Raw genomic sequence first — 21,783 nt, 5'->3', positions numbered from 1 at the left:
TAATTTTCCTCTTCCTAGAAATTAGCATGTTTCTTTGTCCAAAGAAGAGGAAAATAATAATAATAATAGCTACAGGTCAAAATGAGTGGTTGGCATCACATGGCATGAAATTTAGTCATGCTATTACAACTATTCACTGTCTTCCTTAAATACAGCAATAGGCAGTTTGTTTATTGCTGTATAGAAAACTCAGTATAGTTTTCCATCTCCAAATCGCCATAACCCAGGAGGGGTCACTAGAGGCACTACTGCATAATGTTTTATTATTAAATTCGATGTATTAGCTGTATGCACTAAGCTCCCCCTAAAGGTGACTGCAGGCAAACAACATTTTACTGTTCAAGTCTACAACTGCTTTGGAGCCTTATAAGGAAATGGAGCTTGAACTGTTATAAAGAGGTAAGAAAATTATTGGTGCAGAATGTTCTGCCTTTTTAGACAAAAACAAAATAGTGTGCAAGGGTGAACACTAACTTAAACCTAGATTTCCAGGTTATTGGAAGCCCTGTGTAATTTAGTTGGACACACTCCAGTCAAGTGAATGCTTGCTTTCATCGCTGATTTATAAAGCTCCGTAGTAGATTTTTTTTTGCGACTTTTTGATTTTTGTTTATTCCAAAGCACATTTCTGAAATCTGCTCACATAGTAATTTTTTTTTCACTTTGCAGCGGTCATATATTTATCAAATGCGATAGTCGCTATTTATGAAGAAGAAAAGTTGCATCTCCATTTAAAAGTCGCATATGTATTCCAGGTCCAACCTGGCTTACAGAAAGTGTATACGTCTGCAGAAAAGGAAATTAACACCCACTTTAACAACTGTTCTTGTTCTGCATCATGAAACAAAGCTACTATATTAATAATAATGTGAATTATAGAAAACATTTATTATATAACTAATAACTATTAATTTTAAGGTTGAAAATACACACTAAATTTTAAATTAATGTTGTGCTAAAATAGAATAAGGCACAAAATAATTGTGTAAGAATTTTTACAGACTATGTAAATAACCCATATGTGGCACAAATATTTTTCCTTAAAAAAAATAAACATCCATAGTAATACAGCTTCATGCACATTTTGGGGTGGGTAACCTACAGAGCCATTTTTAAAAAAATGTTTTTTGTTCCTCACTATTGTTTTGGTGCTGCGCTGTCTTTCTTCCTGACGTAAACTCCGGCCTCAGCGCAGCAACGCAAGACTCAAAATTAAACAAAAGAGCCTCCAGAGTATGGATATTCTTGGTGCGGCATAGTTTGTTTTTAATATTTTTTAGTTTCTGAGGAGGGTGGATGGGTTGTTGAGGGATAGTTGCAGTGCAGCTATTCAGTGCCAGGCAGGCCAGGCAGGGTGTCACCCAACGCGGTACGCCCCCCCTCCCAGTCACTTTCTAGCAACGCTACTGGTAATAAAGGGTAGATAAAGAACGTCAGCTATTAACATAAGGGAAAACTTTTCTGCTTTAAAAAATGCTTTTGTAAGCGGGTTTTGCTTACGTGCGATTTATTTATCAAGGTTGTGCGACTATTTGATAAATAGGTCACACGTAAGCAAAAGTATGTAAAAAAAATATTGTCATATAAAAGCCATACGATTAAAAAGAATTATAAATCTCCTTTCTAATGTTTACATCAAATCTTCTTTACTTTATGTGAATTTTACTGCAGTATAACTGTAGCTTAACTGGCTAATCTGTAAATAATTCGTAAAATCCAGGTCATTTCAGAATCATCAGCTTGCCTAGCAAATCCCTCACCAAGACGGGATTCTATAAAACAGCATGTGTCTGTTCTCTGGGAAGCTGCAGGGATTTTAGCTATCCTTTAGATATATATTATTGCTTTTATTTGTATATATGAATAGGGCTTTATAAGCAAATTGCAACTGATGTGATCTGCCTAAGGGTAGGGTCACACATGCCGTATTTTGCTGCTGTGTATTTACCTACCCATTGAAGTCGATGGGAAGCAAAATCAGCTGCAGAAAATATGCAGGCACGTGGGATCACACTGAAGTCAATGAAGTCAAAGTATGCAGCTGATTTTCCTACTTATTGACTACAAAATACAGCACGTGTGACCCTACCCTTAAAGGGGTACTACGGTGCTTAAACATCTTATCCCCTATCCAAAGGATAGGGGATAAGATGCCTGATCGCGGGAGTCCCGCCGCTGGGGACCCCCAGGATCATGCACGCGGCACCCCGTTTGTAATCAGTGCCCGGAGCGTGTTCGCTCCTGGACTGATTACCGGCGACCGCAGGGCCGGTGGCGTGTGACGTCGCGTGTGACGTGATAGCTGTCACGCCCCCTCCCATAGGCTTGCATTGACATCACACGTGACATCACACGCCGCCCGCCCTGCGTTCGACCATAATCAGACCCAGAGCGAACATGCTCCGGGCACTGATTACAAATGGGGTGCCGCGTGCATGATCCCGGGGGTCCCCAGCGGCCGGACTTCCGCGATCAGGCATCTTATCCCCTAATCCTTTGGATAGGGGTTAAGATGTTTAAGCACCGGAGTACCCCTTTAAAGTGGTTTTCTCAACTCACAAAATTATCCCATATCCACAGGATAAGTGATGACTATCTGATCACAGGGGTCTGATCACTGGCGCTAACCCCTGTTCTTGAGAATGGTGACCCAAGTTTTATGTTAGAATGGAAGCTGCCAGAGATATGAAAGTACAGCATTCAGCAATTGACACCCACCTTGTTTCTCCTGCAGACCTGTATTCAAATTTTACATGTTGTGTTGGTCTCTTTTCCCACAGTGTTTGTTGGATATGTCTATAACTTTATAATGTGTTTATATTGAAGATAATGCTTAATCATTGGCTAAAATGTACAACTGCAAAAAAAAAAAAAAAAAAATTATTTATGAAGGATCAGATGTTGCAGATGTCCTGGTGTTGAGGTTTAACCCCTTAACCCTTTTTACGTTTTCATTTTTTCCTCCTCGCCTTCTAAAAATCATAACTTTTATATTTTCATCCACAGACTAGCATGAGGGCTTGTTTTTTGCGCGACCAGTTGTCCTTTGTAATGACATCACTCATATCATAAAATGTATGGCGCAACCAAAAAACACTATTTTTGTGGGGAAATTAAAAAGAAAAACGCAATTTTGCAAATTTTGGGAGGTTTAGTTTTCACGCCGTACAATTTATGGTAAAAATGACGTGTGTTCTTTATTCTGAGGGTCAATACGATTAAAATGATACCCATTATTAAGTACTTTTCTATTATTGTTGTGCTTAAAAAAAAATCACAAACTTTTTAACCAAATTAGTACGTTTATAATCCCTTTATTTTGATGACCTCTAACTTTTTTATTTTTCCGTATAAGCGGCGGTATGAGGGCTCATTTTTTGCGGCATGATCTGTACTTTTTTTTGATACCACATTTGCATATAAAAAACTTTTAATACATTTTTTATAATTTTTTTTTTTAATAAAATGTATTAAAAAAGTAGCAATTTTGGATTTTTTTTTTACATTTACGCCGTTCACCGTACAGGATCATTAACATTTTATTTTAATAGTTCGGACATTTACACACGCGGCGATACCAAATATGTCTATTAAATTTATTTTTTACGCTTTTTGGGGGGTAAAATAGGAAAAAACGGGCGTTTTACTTTTTTATTGGGGGAGGGGATTTTTCACTTTTTTTTAAAAAATTTTTACATTTTTTTTTACACTTGAATAGTCCCCATAGTGGACTATTCATAGCAATACCATGATTGCTAATACTGATTTGTTCTATGTATAGGACATAGAACAGATCAGTGTTATCGGCTATCTTCTGCTCTGGTCAGCTCGATCTCAGACCAGAGCAGGAGACGCCGGGAGCCGGAAGGAGGAAGGTGAGGGGACCTCCGCGCAGCGTTCTGAATGATCGGATCCCCGCAGCAGCGCTGCGGGCGATCCGATCATTCATTGAAATCGCTGAGGGGTTAATGGCGGACGCCCGCGAGATCGCGGGCGTCGGCCATTGCCGGCGGGTCCCTGGCTGCGATCAGCAGCCGGGATCAGCCGCGCATGACACGGGCATCGCTCCGATGCCCGCGGTTATGCACAGGACGTAAATGTACGTCCTGGTGCGTTAAGTACCACCGCACCAGGAGGTACATTTACGTCCTGCGTCCTTAAGAGGTTATTGAAGCAGCCCTCTTTCACCTTAAGGACTGAGCCCTTTTTCCCAATTCTGACCACCATCGCTTTACGAATTAAGAACGCAAAAACGCTTTTACCGAATATTCTGATTCTGAGAGAGTTTTTTGTGACAGATTCTACTTTATTTTGGTGGTAAATTTTCAGCGTTACTTGCATCCTTTTTTGGTGAAAAATCTCAAAATTTCATAAATTTTTTTAATTTTGCATTTTTCTAACTTTGAAGCTCTCTACTTGTAAGGAAAATAGATATTCACAATAAATTTTATTTTTATTCACAAATACAATATGTCCACTTTATGTTGGCATCATAAAATGGACATATTTTTGCTTTTTGAAAAAATTTGAGGGCTTCAAAGTAGAGCAGCAATTTTCAAAAAATTAATGAAAATTGCTAAATCTGAAAGGACAGATGTTACAGAACTACAACTCCCAGCATGCCTGGGCAGTCCAGGCATGCTGAGAGTTGTAGTTTTGCAACATCTGGAGGGCTACCGTTTGGGCACCACTGTAACAGTGGTCTCCAAACTGTGACCCTCCAGATGTTGCAAAACTACAACTCCCAGCATGCCCAGACAGCCTTTGGCCTTCCTAGTGGTTGCCACAGTAAAGATCGTTTTACTTTCACTTTCAATTCTTCCCCCACCGTCGCTTCCCTACCTGATCTAGTATTCAGCAGTCTCCAGCGAAGATCCGGGGTCCCCAGGCATCTTCTCCTGCAGGTACCGGCCTCCATCTTCTTCCCACGATCCCCTCGACATCCAGGGGTGGGCAGAACAGGGGGTTGCCATGACAACCCACTGTCCTGCTCTGCCATTGGTCAGAATCAGTTCTGACCAATGATAGGGGATAGGAGGAGAGCGCAGCTCTGCGACCTCACTCCTAGCCCTCAAGATGATCGGGGCTGTCCCTGACAGCTCTGATCATCGCTATTTTCCAGGTGATCGGGTCACCAGAGACCCGATCAGCCCGGAATAGCAGAAAATCGCATGTCTGAATTGACATGCGATTTTCTGCGATCGGCGACATGGGGGGTCTCAGGACCCACCTGGGCGATGTGTCGGGGTGCCTGCTGAATGATTTCAGCAGGCATCCCGATCCGGTCCCCAACCGTCTAGCGGCGGGGACCGGAATTCCCACGGGCGTATCCATACACCCTCAGTCCTTAAGGACTCGGGATGCAGGGCGTATGCATATGCCCCGTGTCCTGAACAGGTTAAAGGGGTAATCCGGCGCTGAGACATCTTATCCCCTATCCAAAGGATAGGGGATAAGATGCCTGATCGCGGGGGTCCCCCTCCCATAGGCTTGCATTGAGGGGCGGAGCGTGATGTTACACGGGGCGGAGGCGTGACGTCACATGCCACCGGCCCTCGTGATCGCCAGTAATCAGACCCGGAGCAAACATGCTGCGGGGACTGATTTTAACTGGGGTGCTGCGTGCAAGATCACGGGGGTCCCCAGCGGCGGGACCTCCGCGATCAGGCATCTTATCCCCTATTCTTTGGACAGTGGATAAGATGTCTAAGTGCCGGAGTACCCCTTTAAATTCAGGTCTCTTCTAAATGCCAGTTCTTAATAAGGTTGCTTTCCCCCCCTTAAATTTATCGGCACACGAGTGGCTTACAGTGTTTGTGATCAAAGTAGTGAATATTAATGTTGTGTATTTCCACTGAGCATGTACTTCTTAGAAAGCTGAAGTAATAATAAACGTAGAAAAGCTGATTTGTTGTATAGGGCACCTAAGTGCATGCTTTACATCTCTGAACCAATTCTGCGCTTCTTGAGAATTTGTCTAATTTAATTGAAACTATGTGTAAACAAGTCCTTTGTTGGAAGAAGCTTTCAGTGTTTAGTTTGTCTTAAGTCCACAGCCTACTGTTTGTCTGTAAAACATTAGACTTAGTGCTACGATTAATAGCATTGGGCATAAAACTTAGGGGTATATCTATTATATAGCTGTTTTATCAAGCTGGTGGATTTGTTACAGATTGTGTTCACATGATCTTGTAGTTATATATATGGACATTTGTCAATGGGTTTAGTCAGGTTTTCTTTACTATAATTGTCTCAAAATTGTCGCAATTGCGACTACGCGATTTTTCGTGCGACATTTTGACTGGAAAGCGAGAAAAGCAAGTTTTCCAAAAACTAACTACGTAGTAATAATTTTAAAATGGACTACGGGTAGTCAGGTATTTATTAACTGCGACAATCGCAACTGCGCAAAAAAAAGTCCCAACAGGGTTAAAAATTGACTAAATTTACTCCAGCTCAAACATGGAGCAGAAAAAGCTACTACCAAAGTAGAAAAGGAAAAATTGCTTACGTGAAAGAAAATTATCAACAGGCTGAAACCAGTTGATAAATAAGTCTCACATAAGCAAAAAAAAAAAGTAAGGAAAAAATTACTATAAAAAAAAGAATACATATGCAAACATTGATAAATGTCCCTCATAGTCTCTTTTAGAATCCTGCTTTTATCTTTGTCACTTCGTGTTGTATAAAATATGGCTCAGCTGAACATTATTCCTCATTTTCAGATAGGCACACAGTATCCCCATCATCATGTGAAAGACGTGTCCAGGACATGATCAGTTGCCCTGCAGCTTTAGAAACGTATCAATCCTCTCTGCATCTTAAGATAACTCTAGAAGAGTTTTATGTGTGGAACCCTACATACAATGTATTTGGAAAGTCCTTAGACCACTTCACTTTTTTCATATTTTTTTATGTTGCTAAAATAAAATAAATTACTTTTCCTCCATCAATCTGCACTTAATGCCCAATAATGACAATGTAAAAACAGATTTTTCGAAATGTTTGCTATTTTATTTATTTATTTTTTAAGAAAAAGCTAACATTTCACATGAACATAAGTTCAGACCTTTGCTAGGAAACTTGAAATGTGGTTTTGTGGGTCTCCACTTCTCTTGATCATTAAAGGGGTACTCCGGTGGAAAATAAAAATTTCTACGAATCAACTGATGCCAGAAAGTTAAACAGATTTGTAAATTACTTCTATAAAAAATCTTAACTCTTACAGCTGCTGTACACTTCAGAGGAAGTTGGGTTGTTCTTTTCTGTTGGATCACAGTGCTCTCTGCTGACACCATGTCAGGAACTGTCTGGAGCAGGAGAGGTTTGCTATGGGAATTTGTTCCTGCTCTGAACATTTCCTGACATAGAGAGAGGTGTCAGCAGAGAGCGCTATTGTCAGACAGAAAAGAACAACTCAACTTCCTCTGTAGTATATAGCAGCTGATAAGTACTGGAAGGATTAAGATTTTTAAATAGAAGTAATTTACAAATTGTTCAACTTTCTGAAGCCAGTTGATCTGAATTTTTTTTCCACTGGAGTACCCCTTTAGGATGTTTTTACACCTTGATAGAGTCATCTGTGGTAAAAGGATTTGAAAAGATGCCCCCCGTCTCGTAGCTGACAATACATATCAAAGTAATTACCAAGTCATGATGGGGAAAGAAGTGACTAAAGAGCTTAAAGACAGGATTGTCTAAAGGCACAGATCTGGAGAAGGGTACAAAAAAGGCTGCTACACTTATACCACAGCAATCACCATCATTTTTTAATAGTAGATGTTTAGAAGCAACAGGCCTCTCTCTAGAGCTATCCGCCCCAGCAACTAAGTAATCTTACGAGAATGAAGTTTGCAAAAAAGCTTAAAGGGCTCTCAGACTGTCAGAAACAAGATTCTCTGGACCAAGATTAATCTTTTTCGCCTCAGTTCTTAGCAGGTGTCAGCCTTACATTGGATGGTGTCCTGTGCAGGACCTACTGTTGATGCTTAATAAATCTAATCTGTGTATGAAGGTATAACTCTAAATCATAGATCATTCAGGAACCATGTAACACCACATTACAAGAAGATATTATCACTATCCATTATACTGTTACCAAGTAAAGCAAACTATACCAAGACTACTATTAGCAAAAATAATAATACATAAGGGCCAAATAATATCTCCAGATCATGACCACATATTACCACCAGATAGTGAATAAATATTTTCCACCATACTGTTACTAAATAAAAACCACTATACAAAGACCACTGGTACCATCTTTACAATACAGTTACATGTAGTGACTCACAAGTCATTTCTTCTTTAATTATAGTTGTTCTCGTTCCTCATCTTCTTCATCCACTGTAGACCACCATGAAGACTTCTACCAACCATAACTTGTCTGTACACTTTGTTGCCCAAATAAGTTTGATTGCTCCCACACCTGTATGCAGAATTCTCATCCTTTGTGCCCTAGAGGCCAAAAGAGACCCTCATTAGTGAAGGCACACATTAATAGTACCCTATTTTGTGGTCACTGTAGACTCTACATAATAAGTAATAGTGTCCCCTTTAATTCCCGCACACTAATAGTGCATATTGACCTATTCTTTGATAGGAGCATAATTTTATACACCTGTAGCAATAGGAGTGAGTGAATTCAGGGATTAAGAGGTGGGGCCCAAAACTTTTGTCCATATTATGTAAGACACCATTGACATAGATCAGTGCAGGTTATTCAGTTTGTTCAATGCATCTCTAAGAAGTTTCATCTGATGTGTTATACATATGAATATACAATTAATGTTCAATTTATTCTAATCACCCTATCTATAGAATGAAGTCAGAAGCCATTAGTGTGGACAGAGGGGGGATGTTATATGCTGTCTCTCCTTAGTGGCTGATTAAACAATAGATTATTAAACTATTCTGTCATTGCATTTACTATATATACGTAATTGAGGCTATTCTTCTTTCTTCTATGTTAGCAATTGGAATGAGGTTTAATATCACAATATCAATTTATAAGCTTTTAATGTATATTTCATTCTCTTCCTTAGGCAATGATGGATGTTGCAGCACATCATGGCTGGCTTGTTACAGTGTTAAATATCACCCATCTAGTGCAAATGGTAATCCAAGCGCGATGGATACATGACTCCTGTTTGCTCACTGTGCCTAATATTGAAAAACACCATCTTTATCTTTTCAGGTATGTAATCGTAAAGCAAGTGTTATGCAACTCAGAACACAAGTGCAGCTAAATGTAGGGCTAGGCTGGCATCATATATTTGTCAAAGGGATTTAGCACTGTCTTAGATGGACATGGATGTGAATGCCGGATGCCACAAGCTGGATCTTTTGCATCCTACATTCCATCTGTTGCTCCAGAGACTGAAATCTATGGACCATCCAGAATGTCCAACTGGCATGGATTTGTCAATTCAATTTCCTCATCTCTTTGCCTGAGCAAGTGCAGTTACCGGGTGTGTTTCTCACTCTGGAGGACCTGTCCTGACTTACAACACACAGGCAACTTAATGTTTAAGGTACTGTCTATTGCTTAATTTCCCGATGGTGGAAATTCCATATTTCCTACAGAGAACAGCTGGATGCTGTTCCCTTTAAGAAATGTTATACAATGTTGTAGGATGTTATAGAGCAGGAGGAGCTAAGCAGATTGATGTATAATTTTGTGCAAAAGGTTGTAGGATAAATTTATTTATGTAAATCTCTGCTCATTCTGTGTTAAGTAGCCAAGTTAATGATCTTACTGAATGATTGACAGCTTTGTAGGACCACCCATTGGACTGCTTAGCCCAGAATAAGTAGAGACTAACATAAATACATTTCAAGTTATCTTTGAACTTTCCCCAAAAAACATGAATCTGCTCAGCTCCTCCTGCTCTATAACATGATGCCTGTAGATTGGATCTGATTGACAAATTCCCTTTAAATTAAATTGGAAAGGTAAGTTTTTTGTTTCAACCAGTTAATTGGCATGTTTGCCAAACTGCTTAGAAAATGATTTTAATTAAGTGATTTATGATTTATGATTTTATGGGCTGAATTCATGTATACAGCAGTATTTAATGCTTTCATTGCAAAGGTGATAGGTGTTGTGTAGATAATGTTGTTTAATTCTTTGTCCATATTTTCCCATGTCTTAAGAAACTGGAATTCAGGAAAAAGAATAAGTATTTCTGAAGGTGTGACCAGACCTATTGAGTGTCTTCCAGAGCTGGTGGCTGCATGTGGAGGCAAAGAAGAAATCTTTTTTTCTATTACAGAAAGGGAGCTCTCAGTTGCACATATAACACAGGTGACAATTTATATTTTGCATGTTCAGTAATTTATACTATACTTTTTTTATACTGTACCACTTGTGGAGGAAAATAATGGGCTTCTAGTGAACAGTCAGTTTTTAATGTCAGTTTGCTGGTAGCAAGAAAAATGGACACATGTTAAAGTGCGTTGACCCACGAACAACATTTATCACCTAGTTACAGTCTCATTTACATATTAATATATATGACTACTGGGATCCTGGCCAATCACAAGAGGGGAGGTCCTGGATCCTCCATTTGAATGGAGCAGTAGTCATGTGTGTGCACTACAGCAATATTCTCTGTTAATGGGACTGACAGAAATAACCGGGAATGGAGTGGAAGAGCGCATGCATGTCCGCCACTCAATTCAAGGAGGGAACTTGGAAATTATGTTCTCGTGATCAGTGGAGTGGTACCAGCGGTCAGACCCCTGGTGATCATACATTCATCACCTGACTTAGGCAAGTAAAAGCATGAATTAAAAAGAACATGTCATTTTTTTTTACCAAAAGTTGCAAAATTACAGTTTTCTTCTTCTCCCCCCCCCCCCCCAAAAAAAAAATATTTAGCTTTGTTTTTCCATATATTTCATGGTAAAATAAAAGGTTTAATTACAAAGTATAACTGATCCCGCAAAAAACAAGCCATCATATGGCTCTGTAAATGGAAAAGTAAAAGAGTTGAGGGGGTACTCCGCTGCTCAGCATTTGGAACAAACTGTTCCCAAGCTGGAGCCAGCGCCATAACGCCCCCTCCCATAGACTTGCATTAAGGGGGCGTGGGCGTGATGTCATGAGGGGGCGAGGCTATAACATCACAAGCTGCCGGCTCCAGCGTTGGGAACAGTTTGTCCCAAACGCTGAGCAGCGGAGTACCCCTTTAAGTCTCTTAAAAGGTGAGGAATAGAAAACTAAAATGCAAAAATGAAAAGTGTCTATGTCCTCAAGGCAAAAATGGTCTATGTCATTAAGGGTCAGCAAGGAAGTTATACAATAAAGTTATATGATACGTGACAATATCATATAAATAAAATATAAATAAATAAGAGTTTGAGACAAATTATCAAGTAGAATAATAATAGTAATAATATCCAAGCTACTAAAATACTATGCTTATAGTACTTCTGTCTATCAAATATCAAGTGTGGGAAGATATTTGTAAAAATGGGGAAGGGAAACAGTAAAGGGGTGGGAATGGTAGTCTAGAGACATTAGTCTAGAATTCAGCTTAAACTTCAGTATAAACTGAGAAATTTATAAAAGTCTTTGGCACAGATTGGTAGAAAGTTACAAAATTTAGTGACATTTTATCGATCTGCGCTTGCCTTGTGTAAAAGGCTTAGCACAGAAGGGCATGGTTTCTTGCAAAGGGGGTGTGACCACCCTTGCACCAAATGTATTACAGTTTATAAAACAAAATTATTTGACCGACAGTAGCGCTAGTAGAGGTCTTACAAATTGTTCTGCTGTCCGATATACGTATGTGCATTAGAGTGCACAGTGGTGTGAGCGCACCCGTGCCTCTATGCTACAGAGCGAGATTTACTTGTCACACCTTAACTAAGTTTTTGAATATATAGGAAGATGTTTTACCTTTTATCATTGTGCATTTCTGGTCCGATCCTATTCCTCCAGTATAAGCAATGTTTCTGCCGATGATACTGTCCTGTATAGTAATCCGTGCAGTTTGCAGGGAGATCTGCCCCGGCCGGTGGCGTCTCTACATGTGTGCTGCAGAGTGAAGATGGGCCAAAAAAATCCAACGGCGTTTCAGAGAATATCGTTCTCCTTCCTCAGGGATCCATTTTTGTATTACATTTATAACTACTGTTGTGTAATTAAAAGCATGGAATGTGTAAGTGTGGTTATTGGTCCACGAAGATGTAAACATGTGAGACTGGAAAATGCTTCCCAAAGATCCCAAAACCGAAGGGACCAATGCATGCTCTGTGTGGAAGCCGTAATTTCTATGAGGTACGAATTAAATTAGATTTGATTTATTGTCATGATGTTCACAATATTATTTCTAGGTAGAGATGAGCGAACTTTAAAAAAATTTGATTCGGCCGTTTCGGCGAATTTTCCCCAAAAATTAGTTTCAGACCGAATTTTTTCTTTTTGGAACACAGAACTCTCTGTTGACATCATGAGCACAGTGCTCTCTGCTGACATCTCTGTCCATTTTAGGAACTGTCCAGAGCAGCATATGTTTGCTATGGGGATTTTCTCGTACTCTGGACAGTTCTTAAAATGGACAGAGATGTCGGCAGAGAGCACTGTGATCGTGATGTCAGAAGAGAGCTCTGAGTTCCAAAAAGAAAAGAATTTCCTCTGTAGTATTCAGCAGCTAATAAGTACTGGAAGGATTAAGATTTTTAAGAGAAGTAATTTAAAATCTGTTTAACTTTCTGGCACCAGGTGATTTAAAAAAAAAAAGTTTTCCACAGGAGTACCCCTTTAATCAGTTCATTGTTTTCACTCCAAGCTGTTTCATTGGATTCTTGTGATAATTCCACAGGTAATATGACATAGACCATAGGGCCTCAGTCTTGAAAAGATTACATCAATTTTTTTTAAATTTAAGATTTATATTAGATTCCCAAGTTTAATGTCCCGGTGTTTACGTTGAACTAATACTGTATGACCACAAAACCCAATCTAACAAGTAGTCACATGGTGGCGCAATGACAGAGCCTAGAGGTGGCAACAGCATGAGGAGACCATAATCTGGCAGAATGACACAGCCTGCAATTGACAACAGCACGAGGAGACCATATAGTGGCAGAACAACCCAGTCTGGAGGTGGCAACAGCCTGACAAGACCATAGGGCCTCATAATAGAGAAGAACATTTTTAAAGTTTAATTTAAGGAGACCATATGATAGCACAATGACACAGCCTGGAGCTGGCGGCAGCATGAGTAGACAATAGGACTTCACAATCCCTAAGATTAAAAGATGAATTTTAAAATTGAAATTGAAAATTTATGGTAGCTAGTGCTACCATAAAATATTTTTAGATAATGTCCCAGGCCCAGCAGCATCAGTAAACCATATAGTGGCTGAATGGCACAGCCTGGAGCTGGCGGCAGCATGAGTAGACAATAGGACTTCACAATCCCTAAGATTAAAAGATGAATTTTAAAATTGAAATTGAAGATTTTGACATTTAGGATTACACTCCCACGTTTTAATGTCCTGGGCCCCGGCATGTGGTTACAAAGGACCAAATAAAAAAAGGAGTCACATGTCACATGGCGGCACAATGACAGAGCCTGGAGACCATATAGAGGAGACCATATAGTTGCTGAAAGACTGCATGGAGTTTGTGGCAGCATAAGGAGATCGTATAGTGTCTGAATGGTACAGCCTGGAGTTGGTGGCAGCATGAATATAACATATAGTGGCTGAATGGCACAGCCTAGAGTTGGCGGAAGCATGAGTATAACATATAGTGGCTAAATGTCACAACCACAAGTTTGCGGCAGCATGAGGAGACCATATAGAGGCTGAATGGCACAGCCTGGAGGTGGCTGAAGCATGAGGAGACCATATAGTGGCTTAATGGCACAGCCTGTAGTTGGCTGAAGCATGAGGAGACAATATAGTGGCTGAATGAGAAAGCCTGGAGGTGGCAGCAGCAGCATCAGAAGTCCTGAAATTGACCCGGTGACAGAGTGGTGCAGTGGGTGGCAATACTAGTACCCGGTGATGAAGGTAGGTGAAAAAAGGTCTGATGCGGAGGAATGTTTGTAACTGGGGAGCAGTGCCTTTATTCTGTTTGGCACTATCCATATTAGTGAAGTGTTGGTGTGGCACCATGGTCAATCTACTCTGATGCATCAGGCATTGGTGGGTGGAAATCCTGGCTGATCCATGCCTGATTCATCTTCACAAAGGTCAGTCACTCCTTACTTCTCCTTGGAGTGATTATGGCCCCCGCTGCACTAAACACCCAATCTGATGGCACACTACTGGCCGGGCAGGACAGCTTTTCCAGGGGGAAGTCCGCTAGTTGCGGCCACAAATCAAGTTTGGCTGCCTAGAAGTCCAGCGGATCTTTAAGGTGTGTTGGCATGGTCATGTCAAGGTATGCCACCACCTGCTGGTTCAGGTCCTGCTCCAGGCAGGTGTCACGTGTGAGCTGCCACTGGTTGACATTGAAGTTACACAGGGGAGTCCCTATCCGCTTGGATCATTAAGAAATCGGTGATGACTTTTCTCTGTTCGTATAGTCGGTCCAACATATGGAGGATGGAATTTCAACGTGTGGCAATGTTGCAAACAGGACTATGTTAGGGGATACAGTTCTGACGCTTCAGCTCAAGGAGGGTGTGCTTTGTGGTGTAGGAGTGGCTAAAGTGCATGCAAAGTTTCCTTTCCATTGTTTGGATGTCTTGCAAATGGGGGGAACGCTTCAGGAGCTGCTTGACAACCAGATTGAACACGTGTGCCATACAGGGCGCATGGCTCAGCCTTCCTTGTCGCAGTGGAAACAAGATATTCTTCACGTTGTCAGTCACCATGGTTCCCATTTCCAGTTTTCATGGAGTAAGCCATGCTCCGATTTCTTTCTGAATTACTTTTAGCAGTTCCTCCCCTGTGTGAGTCCGTTCGCCAAGGCAAACCATGTGAACAGTGTGAAATCGCCGTGCCCTGCACACATGGTATGCTGAAGGGGCACTGAGACTTGTCTCTGCAGTGGAGGCTGAGGACATGGTGGAGGATGAGGAGGCGGAGTCGCACGCTGTCACAGGACCAATGGCCTAAGAGCGTGGAGGAGGAAGTGGCGTGACCTTTCCAAATTGCCGTTGTGGCTGTGCAGGAACCACATTCACCCAGTGGGCCGTAAAGGACACGTATTGTCCCTGACCATAGTAACAGCTCCAGACGTTGGCGCTGCCGTGCACTTTGGTACACACCAATAGGCTCAAGAACTGGCCCACCTTCTCTTCCACAAAATTGTGCAGGGCTGGTACTACATTCTTTACAAAGAATTGACGGCTTAGCACTTTCCACCTCGGCTCGGCACAAGCCATCAGTTCTCTGAAAGGTGCAGAGTCCACCACTTGAAAAGGGATGGGACTGCAGTACCAGCAACTTGGACCGGAGCAAATTTAGCTTCTGTGCCGTTGGAGTGGGCGCATACTGTTGTCTCTTGGACGTAGCTTCGCCGATGGATTGTTGGCGGAGTGACTGACTAAAAGTAGGAGGAGCAGGAGCTTCTGGAGCGACAGAAGGAGGGTATGACACAGAGCTCCCTTCGGCTGAGGTGGCGGAGCCTTGGCTGGCTGAAAGAGGGAGCGGCGTGCCACTGGTTGATACAGCAGGCTGGACCAGCACATTGGAGCCACGGTTCTCCCAGGCCGCTTTATGGTGGCGGAGCATATGTTTATACAGGGCCGTGGTGCGAACATTGGGCCCCTGGCCTTACTTCACCTTCTGCCGACACACCTTGCGTGTGGCTATGTTAACCTCCTCCGAATGCTTGATAAAAAGCTACCACACCGCCGAGTAGCTGATTTTCCCATCAACAGTCCGCACTAATTAACTGCTACTGCCGCCGTCTCCAGGAACCCTTGTTCCACTACCTCCTGGGAAGGTAGGCTGCCGCGAAGCAGGTGGTCTCCCCCCAGCATGTTTGGCTCCAGAATTTCTACTTCTGCCACCATGCTGACTGCCAACCATGCTACCACCTTCAACCCTCTTCTCCTGATGACGAAGCCCCTTCTGCACCTGGCTCCCAATTGCGATCGGCTTCATCATCGTCAACAAGTGTCTGCACGTCACTGATGTCCTCCTCAGGTTCCCCAACCTTGTCTGATTCAGGACCCTTATCTTTGGCAACACTGCCTCACACGTCACTCTCATGACTACTTGCCTGCCAAGCAGAGGAAGTGGTGGATGTATCCTCCACTTCTTGGCTGGGCAGTAGCTGCTGACTGTCCTCTATTAGATCGTCCTCACTAAATAGTGGAGCTAAACCCATAGCATAAGATATTATAGGGAAGAGCATAGGACAGAGGCAATGGGAGGACCGGGACTGCTCCCGTTCCATTCCAACTGAGGATTGTGTCTGAGGAACCCACCGGCTGTTGACTGGGGGTATCAAGTGTCACTTGTGATGAAGTGGATGACTATGTTAAAGGAGTATTCTAGCGCAAAATAACTTATCCCCTTTCCAAAGGATAGGGGATAAGTTATAGATCGCGGGGGGTACGAGCGCTTGGGCCCCCCGGGATCTCCTGGACGGGGCCGCGGCAGTCAGCAGGAAGTGAAGTTTCGTCCCCAGCAGAAAGCCGTGGCAGACACGCCCCCTCCATGTATCTCTATGGAGTACATGGATGGGGCATGTCAGCCGCCGCGTCATGCGGGGACGGAACGCCCCCTTTCCAGCATACTGCCATGGCCCCATACAGGAGATCCCGGGGGCCCCAGCGCTCGGACCCCCTGCGATCTATAACTTATCCCCTATCCTTTGGATAGGGGATAAGTTATTTTGCACTACAGATGTCCTTTAACCAATCGATGACTTCTCTGCCTGACATACTTAGTGCGTATATGAGGAGAGTGCAATACGCTTCACTACGCTTAAAACAGTATTTGTCTAGAACAGCAGCAGGTGTGTACTTTTGGCTGACCTTTTACAGTGTCTAGGGCCTTGACAGATTAACAGGTACAAAATAGTACACTACTTAGATGAAGGTATGGGGTATGCACTTATGTTGGCAGAAAAATGTGCTACAGTACACTTAAAAAAATGTATTTGTGCACAACACCAGCAGTACACAACAGTGCTGTAGCACACAAAAGCTGTGTACTAAACCCAAAAATGCTCTCTGTCAAATACTATTAGGAATGGACTGCTTTGTATTATACCATCTACAGACTAGTATAACCAGCAAATGATTTGTTGTGGAACAAAGACACAGAATTGCGCTGAAAAATAATTCCTGCCTCCTCTGCTAAGGTTTATGAAGTTGAGGCAGCTTGTTGAAATGTATGAGGCAAAACACAGCTCTCTGCCCTGTAATGCAATGCTGTAGAAAGTCACTGGGAGGTTGCTGGCTGCAGTAAAAATCCCTTTCAGTGAAAAAAATACTGTTCTCTGTCCACCAGAACGCTGATGTGACTAGGAGGTGAAAGGCTGCTGGAAAAAGCTTTTCTGTGTAACACACACACAGGCTGTCTGTCCTTTCTCTCTGCAGTGTAATGAATTAAATGACTGCCCGCAATATGGCTGCAGATTATATAGGGCTGTGACATCACAGGAGTGACTGGCTGCTGATAGGCTGCATCCTGCATCTGATTCAGGCCCATCCCGCCTACCCGCCTTCCCCTCCCACCTTCCCAGAGTTCCTTGCCCCATGTCCTCACGTGTGGATCTGCTTTTTTAGATGCCCCGGAGCCTGGATCGCACTAAATGGAGTTTAATGAAGCGATTTGCGCAATAGAATCACAGCGATATTATTATCGAATCGAATTTTTCCTGAAATTCATAAGGAATTCGGATTCGTCAGCTCCGATTCGCTCATCTCTATTTCTAGGCATAAGTTTTAACCCTATAGATAGGTAAATGTCTAATATTATTAGTGAAAATAATATAGATAGGTAAATGTCTAATATTAGTGAAAATAAGATATGAATCACCGCAATATTTTCATAAAAATATAAACTATAATTGATATTAGGTTTCTAAAATGTGAAGGAAAGAAAAATTTATTTGCAAACAATTTTTCATTCCTTAGAACCATTCTATAATAAGCCAAGTTTACATGGCAGTTTGTGGAATTCCGCTGGAAAATTCTACTTGGAAATTCAGGAAATTAACTGTGCGTTAAATTAAAGGGGTACTCCTGTGGAAATTTTTATTTTTTATTTTAAATCAACTGTTGCCAGAAATTTAAACAGATTTGTAAATTACTACTTTAAAAAAAATCTTAATCCTTCCAGCACTTATTAGCGTCTGTATACTACAGAGGAAATTCTTTTCTTTTCGGATTTCTTTTCTGACACAAACACAGTGCTCTCTGCTGACACCTCTGTCCATTTCAGGAACTGTCCAGAGCAGGAGAAAATCCTCATAGCAAACATATGCTGCTCTGTACATTTCCTAAAATGGACAGAGGTGTCAGTAGAGAGCACTGTGTTTATAACGGAAAAGAAATCCCAAAAGAAAATAATTTCCTCTGTAGTATACAGATGCTAATAAGTACTGGAAGGATTAAGATTTTTTTTTAATAGAAGTAATTTAAAAATCTGTTTAACTGTTTGGCACCAGAAAAAAAATGTAGTTTTCCACCGGAGTACCCCTTTAAGTCATTCAAATGGCAGGATTTCTGCTGGGGAAACTCTGCAGTGGAAATTCTGCTTTCCAGATTCTGCAAAAACATTGAACATGTTTTGCAGAATTTTTGCAGAGTTCAATGAGGCTTTGAATTTCAGCAGAATTGTGTTTTGAGAAATTCTGCTCATTCTGCTCATATTCTGCTTAGATTCCTCAAAACTGGCAAAAATTCTGTAACAAGCTTTGCAGAATGGAATTTGAGTTGAATTACAGAATTTTCGATGTGTGAACATAGCCATAGTCATAGGGCGGTGTACTTTCCCTCTTGTTGCTCATCTGTTACCTACCTAAATTTTTCTATTTTATATATTGTCAGGGAAATCTTCTTAAAAAGGGCATCCCCAGACTATATTGCTGTATGGTGTCTCCATCAGGCACCATGTCTTCTTCACATGAAATTTAAGATATTAGGTGGTGGCGTACAGGTACTGTATTACAGCTCTCTACAATTTAGTAGGTGTATGGAGCCAAGACATGCACAAGCCCCTAGGGAGGCCAGGCAGAAAGTGGGTTTTTGTGTTTTGTTCTTGTAAAGTGTATTATTAATAATTAAAGATAAACTTACATAACTGTAACATGTATAGTGAAAGTTAGAAAAAAATTCTCTACTTTCCATCTGCATCTAATGTTTTGTAGAGCTTATTTAAATAACCTTGAATGGAAATACAATAATTACATAAGTATATTTATATGAATTTCTGATGGAAATTACATTCATACTTAACTAGACTTGTTAACCAACAAAGGACTGGGTTTATGGCTATCCACTTCATTAGGTACTTAATATGATATTGCCTCTACTCATTAAGCTGTTGTTCCTACACATGGAAATGTTTTCTCCACAGACTATTATGTGCTTTCCATTAGGAGCAAACATTTTAATCCAGACCCTCTTTGTCCCCTGAGTGTAAATGGTGTAATGCTTAATGTTAAAATAAATCGGACTCCTTTTATGTGTGTTTATGCAGTGGAAGCATTTCAGTCCATTGATAATGACAATTTTCACCAATTCGTACATCAGCTGTTGATTGTAGATGCTTTAATATAAGAAAATAATTCTTTATAAAAGTACAATACAGTATTTAGAAAATGGAGATGTGTTAGGCAGGACTTGTTAGGAATAGAGGGTACAGAGAAGCATCATGAATAGAAAAGATCATGTAATTTCAGAATTTTACTGTGCTATTATTGACTTTTCTTGTTATTCACTACTTAAAATAGTATTTAAGCTGACAGCTCTCTTTATTGTATCATCTTGTATTCTTCAAATTGACAGCACAGATAAGGATTTCTTATTAATGATAATACTGTCATTCTGTTATTGATTGTATGCTTTCCTGTAATCGGTTTCATTGAACCCATGTTGGTCACAACTAGAGAATGTGAATGAAACACATTTCAATAAAATGTAACCTCTTCTTGAGAAAGTCGACTACTATAAATCCCAAAAAAAAATCAGGGTAAAGGTAATTTGTACAAATTGGACCAAGCATTCACTTACTGCATTTCTGTCATAATGGAAGTTGAGCGCACAACAAGTTTCAATTGTGATGAAAACTGATCAGGACATTGTTCTAATTAGCTCGGGGAGAACTCAGAAGTAAACTTACCTAATTTATTTGCATAAATTGTCATTCTGTTATCTTTTAAACCAAATGCAAATTGGCTCTGTCTGATACGATGATGGTTATTTGGCTGAAAAGCACTTCAATTTGCGTAGCAATCTGGTGCCGACTCTACTGTGAGGCGATCCCAGGTAACATAAAAATTCAGAATTATTCCAGAAATTAGCAGGTTTAAAGCATCAATTTAAGTGCTAATTGCAGTAGTAATGAGAAAAAGCAGTACTACTGTGAGATTTGCATCTTTTGCCACATCAGTATGCCTGCAACGGCTGCTAACTGGAAGAGGATTTGGCTGCTAATTAAATAATTGTATGCATGGTGGCGTCCTTGTCTGATTCAATAGATGAAGATTAATCCTCAGATAAATATGTTTGGCTGGTGTTCCTGGTGCTTGCAAAAATAGTGTGAGCATATATGCGGCCCCTCTGCAGTTCCACGATCTATCAGTATATGCACACAAAAAGAGATATATACCTGCCGTATGCAGTAAGTAAGATTTATAGCTGTGCCTATCTTACGAGCAAACCCATGAGCAGAAACAACAGACAGGCTTCATGCTTCAGTGCTGTAGGGATACTTTATTGGATTGTCTTGTAAACAACTGCTTGTATGCAAATAGATTAGAGCTAATTCCGAGTGCAGCCGTTGGTGCTGGGTTAGTATATAGAATAGAATTTGTATTATTCCCTCAGCTTTAGTATGTTTCTGCCTAGCAGACAGAGAAATACACAAGAAATCCCTTAGCCCCCCTTTAGATTGTGAGCTTCATTGGGGACAGTGACCGATGTAAGTGATGTGCCTGGTTCTGGCATTCACGATTACATTCCTTAGCATAAAAGCCTTCAGAATCTACAATGTTGTGAACTCTTTCTTTATGTGACTAAACATTACATGTCTTCATACTGTAGACATCTAGTATTTGTTATATAGAATGATTTACTATTGTTTTCTATTTCTGTCTCATTTTAGGCATGGAACTTTGTGTCAAATCTTCCAGTGATTGACGTCCAGATGACCATTAAAGGATGGTGGGAGGATCCAGTACAACAGCACAGTGAACTCTCCGTACCTATCATTTTTCCAGGAGCACAGGAGAAAAAATGGATTTCATTACATGCTGATCAGGAGTATGTGCTTCAGGTGAATCTGCAGAGGATTCGGGCCGGATACAGAAAGGTACAGAGACAACTTTCTTCATCAGCGAGTCACATGGCATTATCTTAATGTATTCTGTTAATTAGTATTTTCTTTATTTCTCTTGAAATATATGTTTTACACACATTACAACATTGGATCAATGTGAGAAGAAACTGTTGTCATTTGGGAGACTGAATGTATTTATATCAACTGAATTGCTGACCTTATTCACCTAGGCTATGTGTGTATAACTCAGATGGTATACAATATTAATTGGTCATTGTCATGAACATGGATCGAGAAATGATGCAGCATGTTTTGGCAAAAGACTTTGGCCTGTGTTAGCCCTGATTTGTTATT

The 21,783-nt window shown here is 40.9% G+C and overlaps 1 protein-coding gene across 6 annotated transcripts in view; it reads left to right on the top strand.

Moving 5' to 3' along the window:
• ASCC3 (activating signal cointegrator 1 complex subunit 3) overlaps positions 1-21,783 on the top strand; it is a 764,501-nt gene that overhangs the window by 728,181 nt on the left and 14,537 nt on the right. For all 6 annotated transcript variants that reach the window (XM_056566195.1, XM_056566194.1, XM_056566190.1 and 3 more), the window contains 3 exons: positions 9,048-9,199; positions 10,159-10,309; positions 21,256-21,462. In XM_056566195.1, coding sequence (XP_056422170.1) covers positions 9,048-9,199; positions 10,159-10,309; positions 21,256-21,462 — 510 coding nt within the window. The remainder of the gene's footprint in view (positions 1-9,047; positions 9,200-10,158; positions 10,310-21,255; positions 21,463-21,783) is intronic.

Source organism: Hyla sarda, chromosome 3, assembly GCF_029499605.1.
Source record: "Hyla sarda isolate aHylSar1 chromosome 3, aHylSar1.hap1, whole genome shotgun sequence".
Lineage (NCBI taxonomy): Eukaryota > Metazoa > Chordata > Amphibia > Anura > Hylidae > Hyla > Hyla sarda.
The sequence above is the reverse complement of the archived record's forward strand: the minus strand, read 5'-3'. Positions and strand labels throughout refer to the sequence as shown.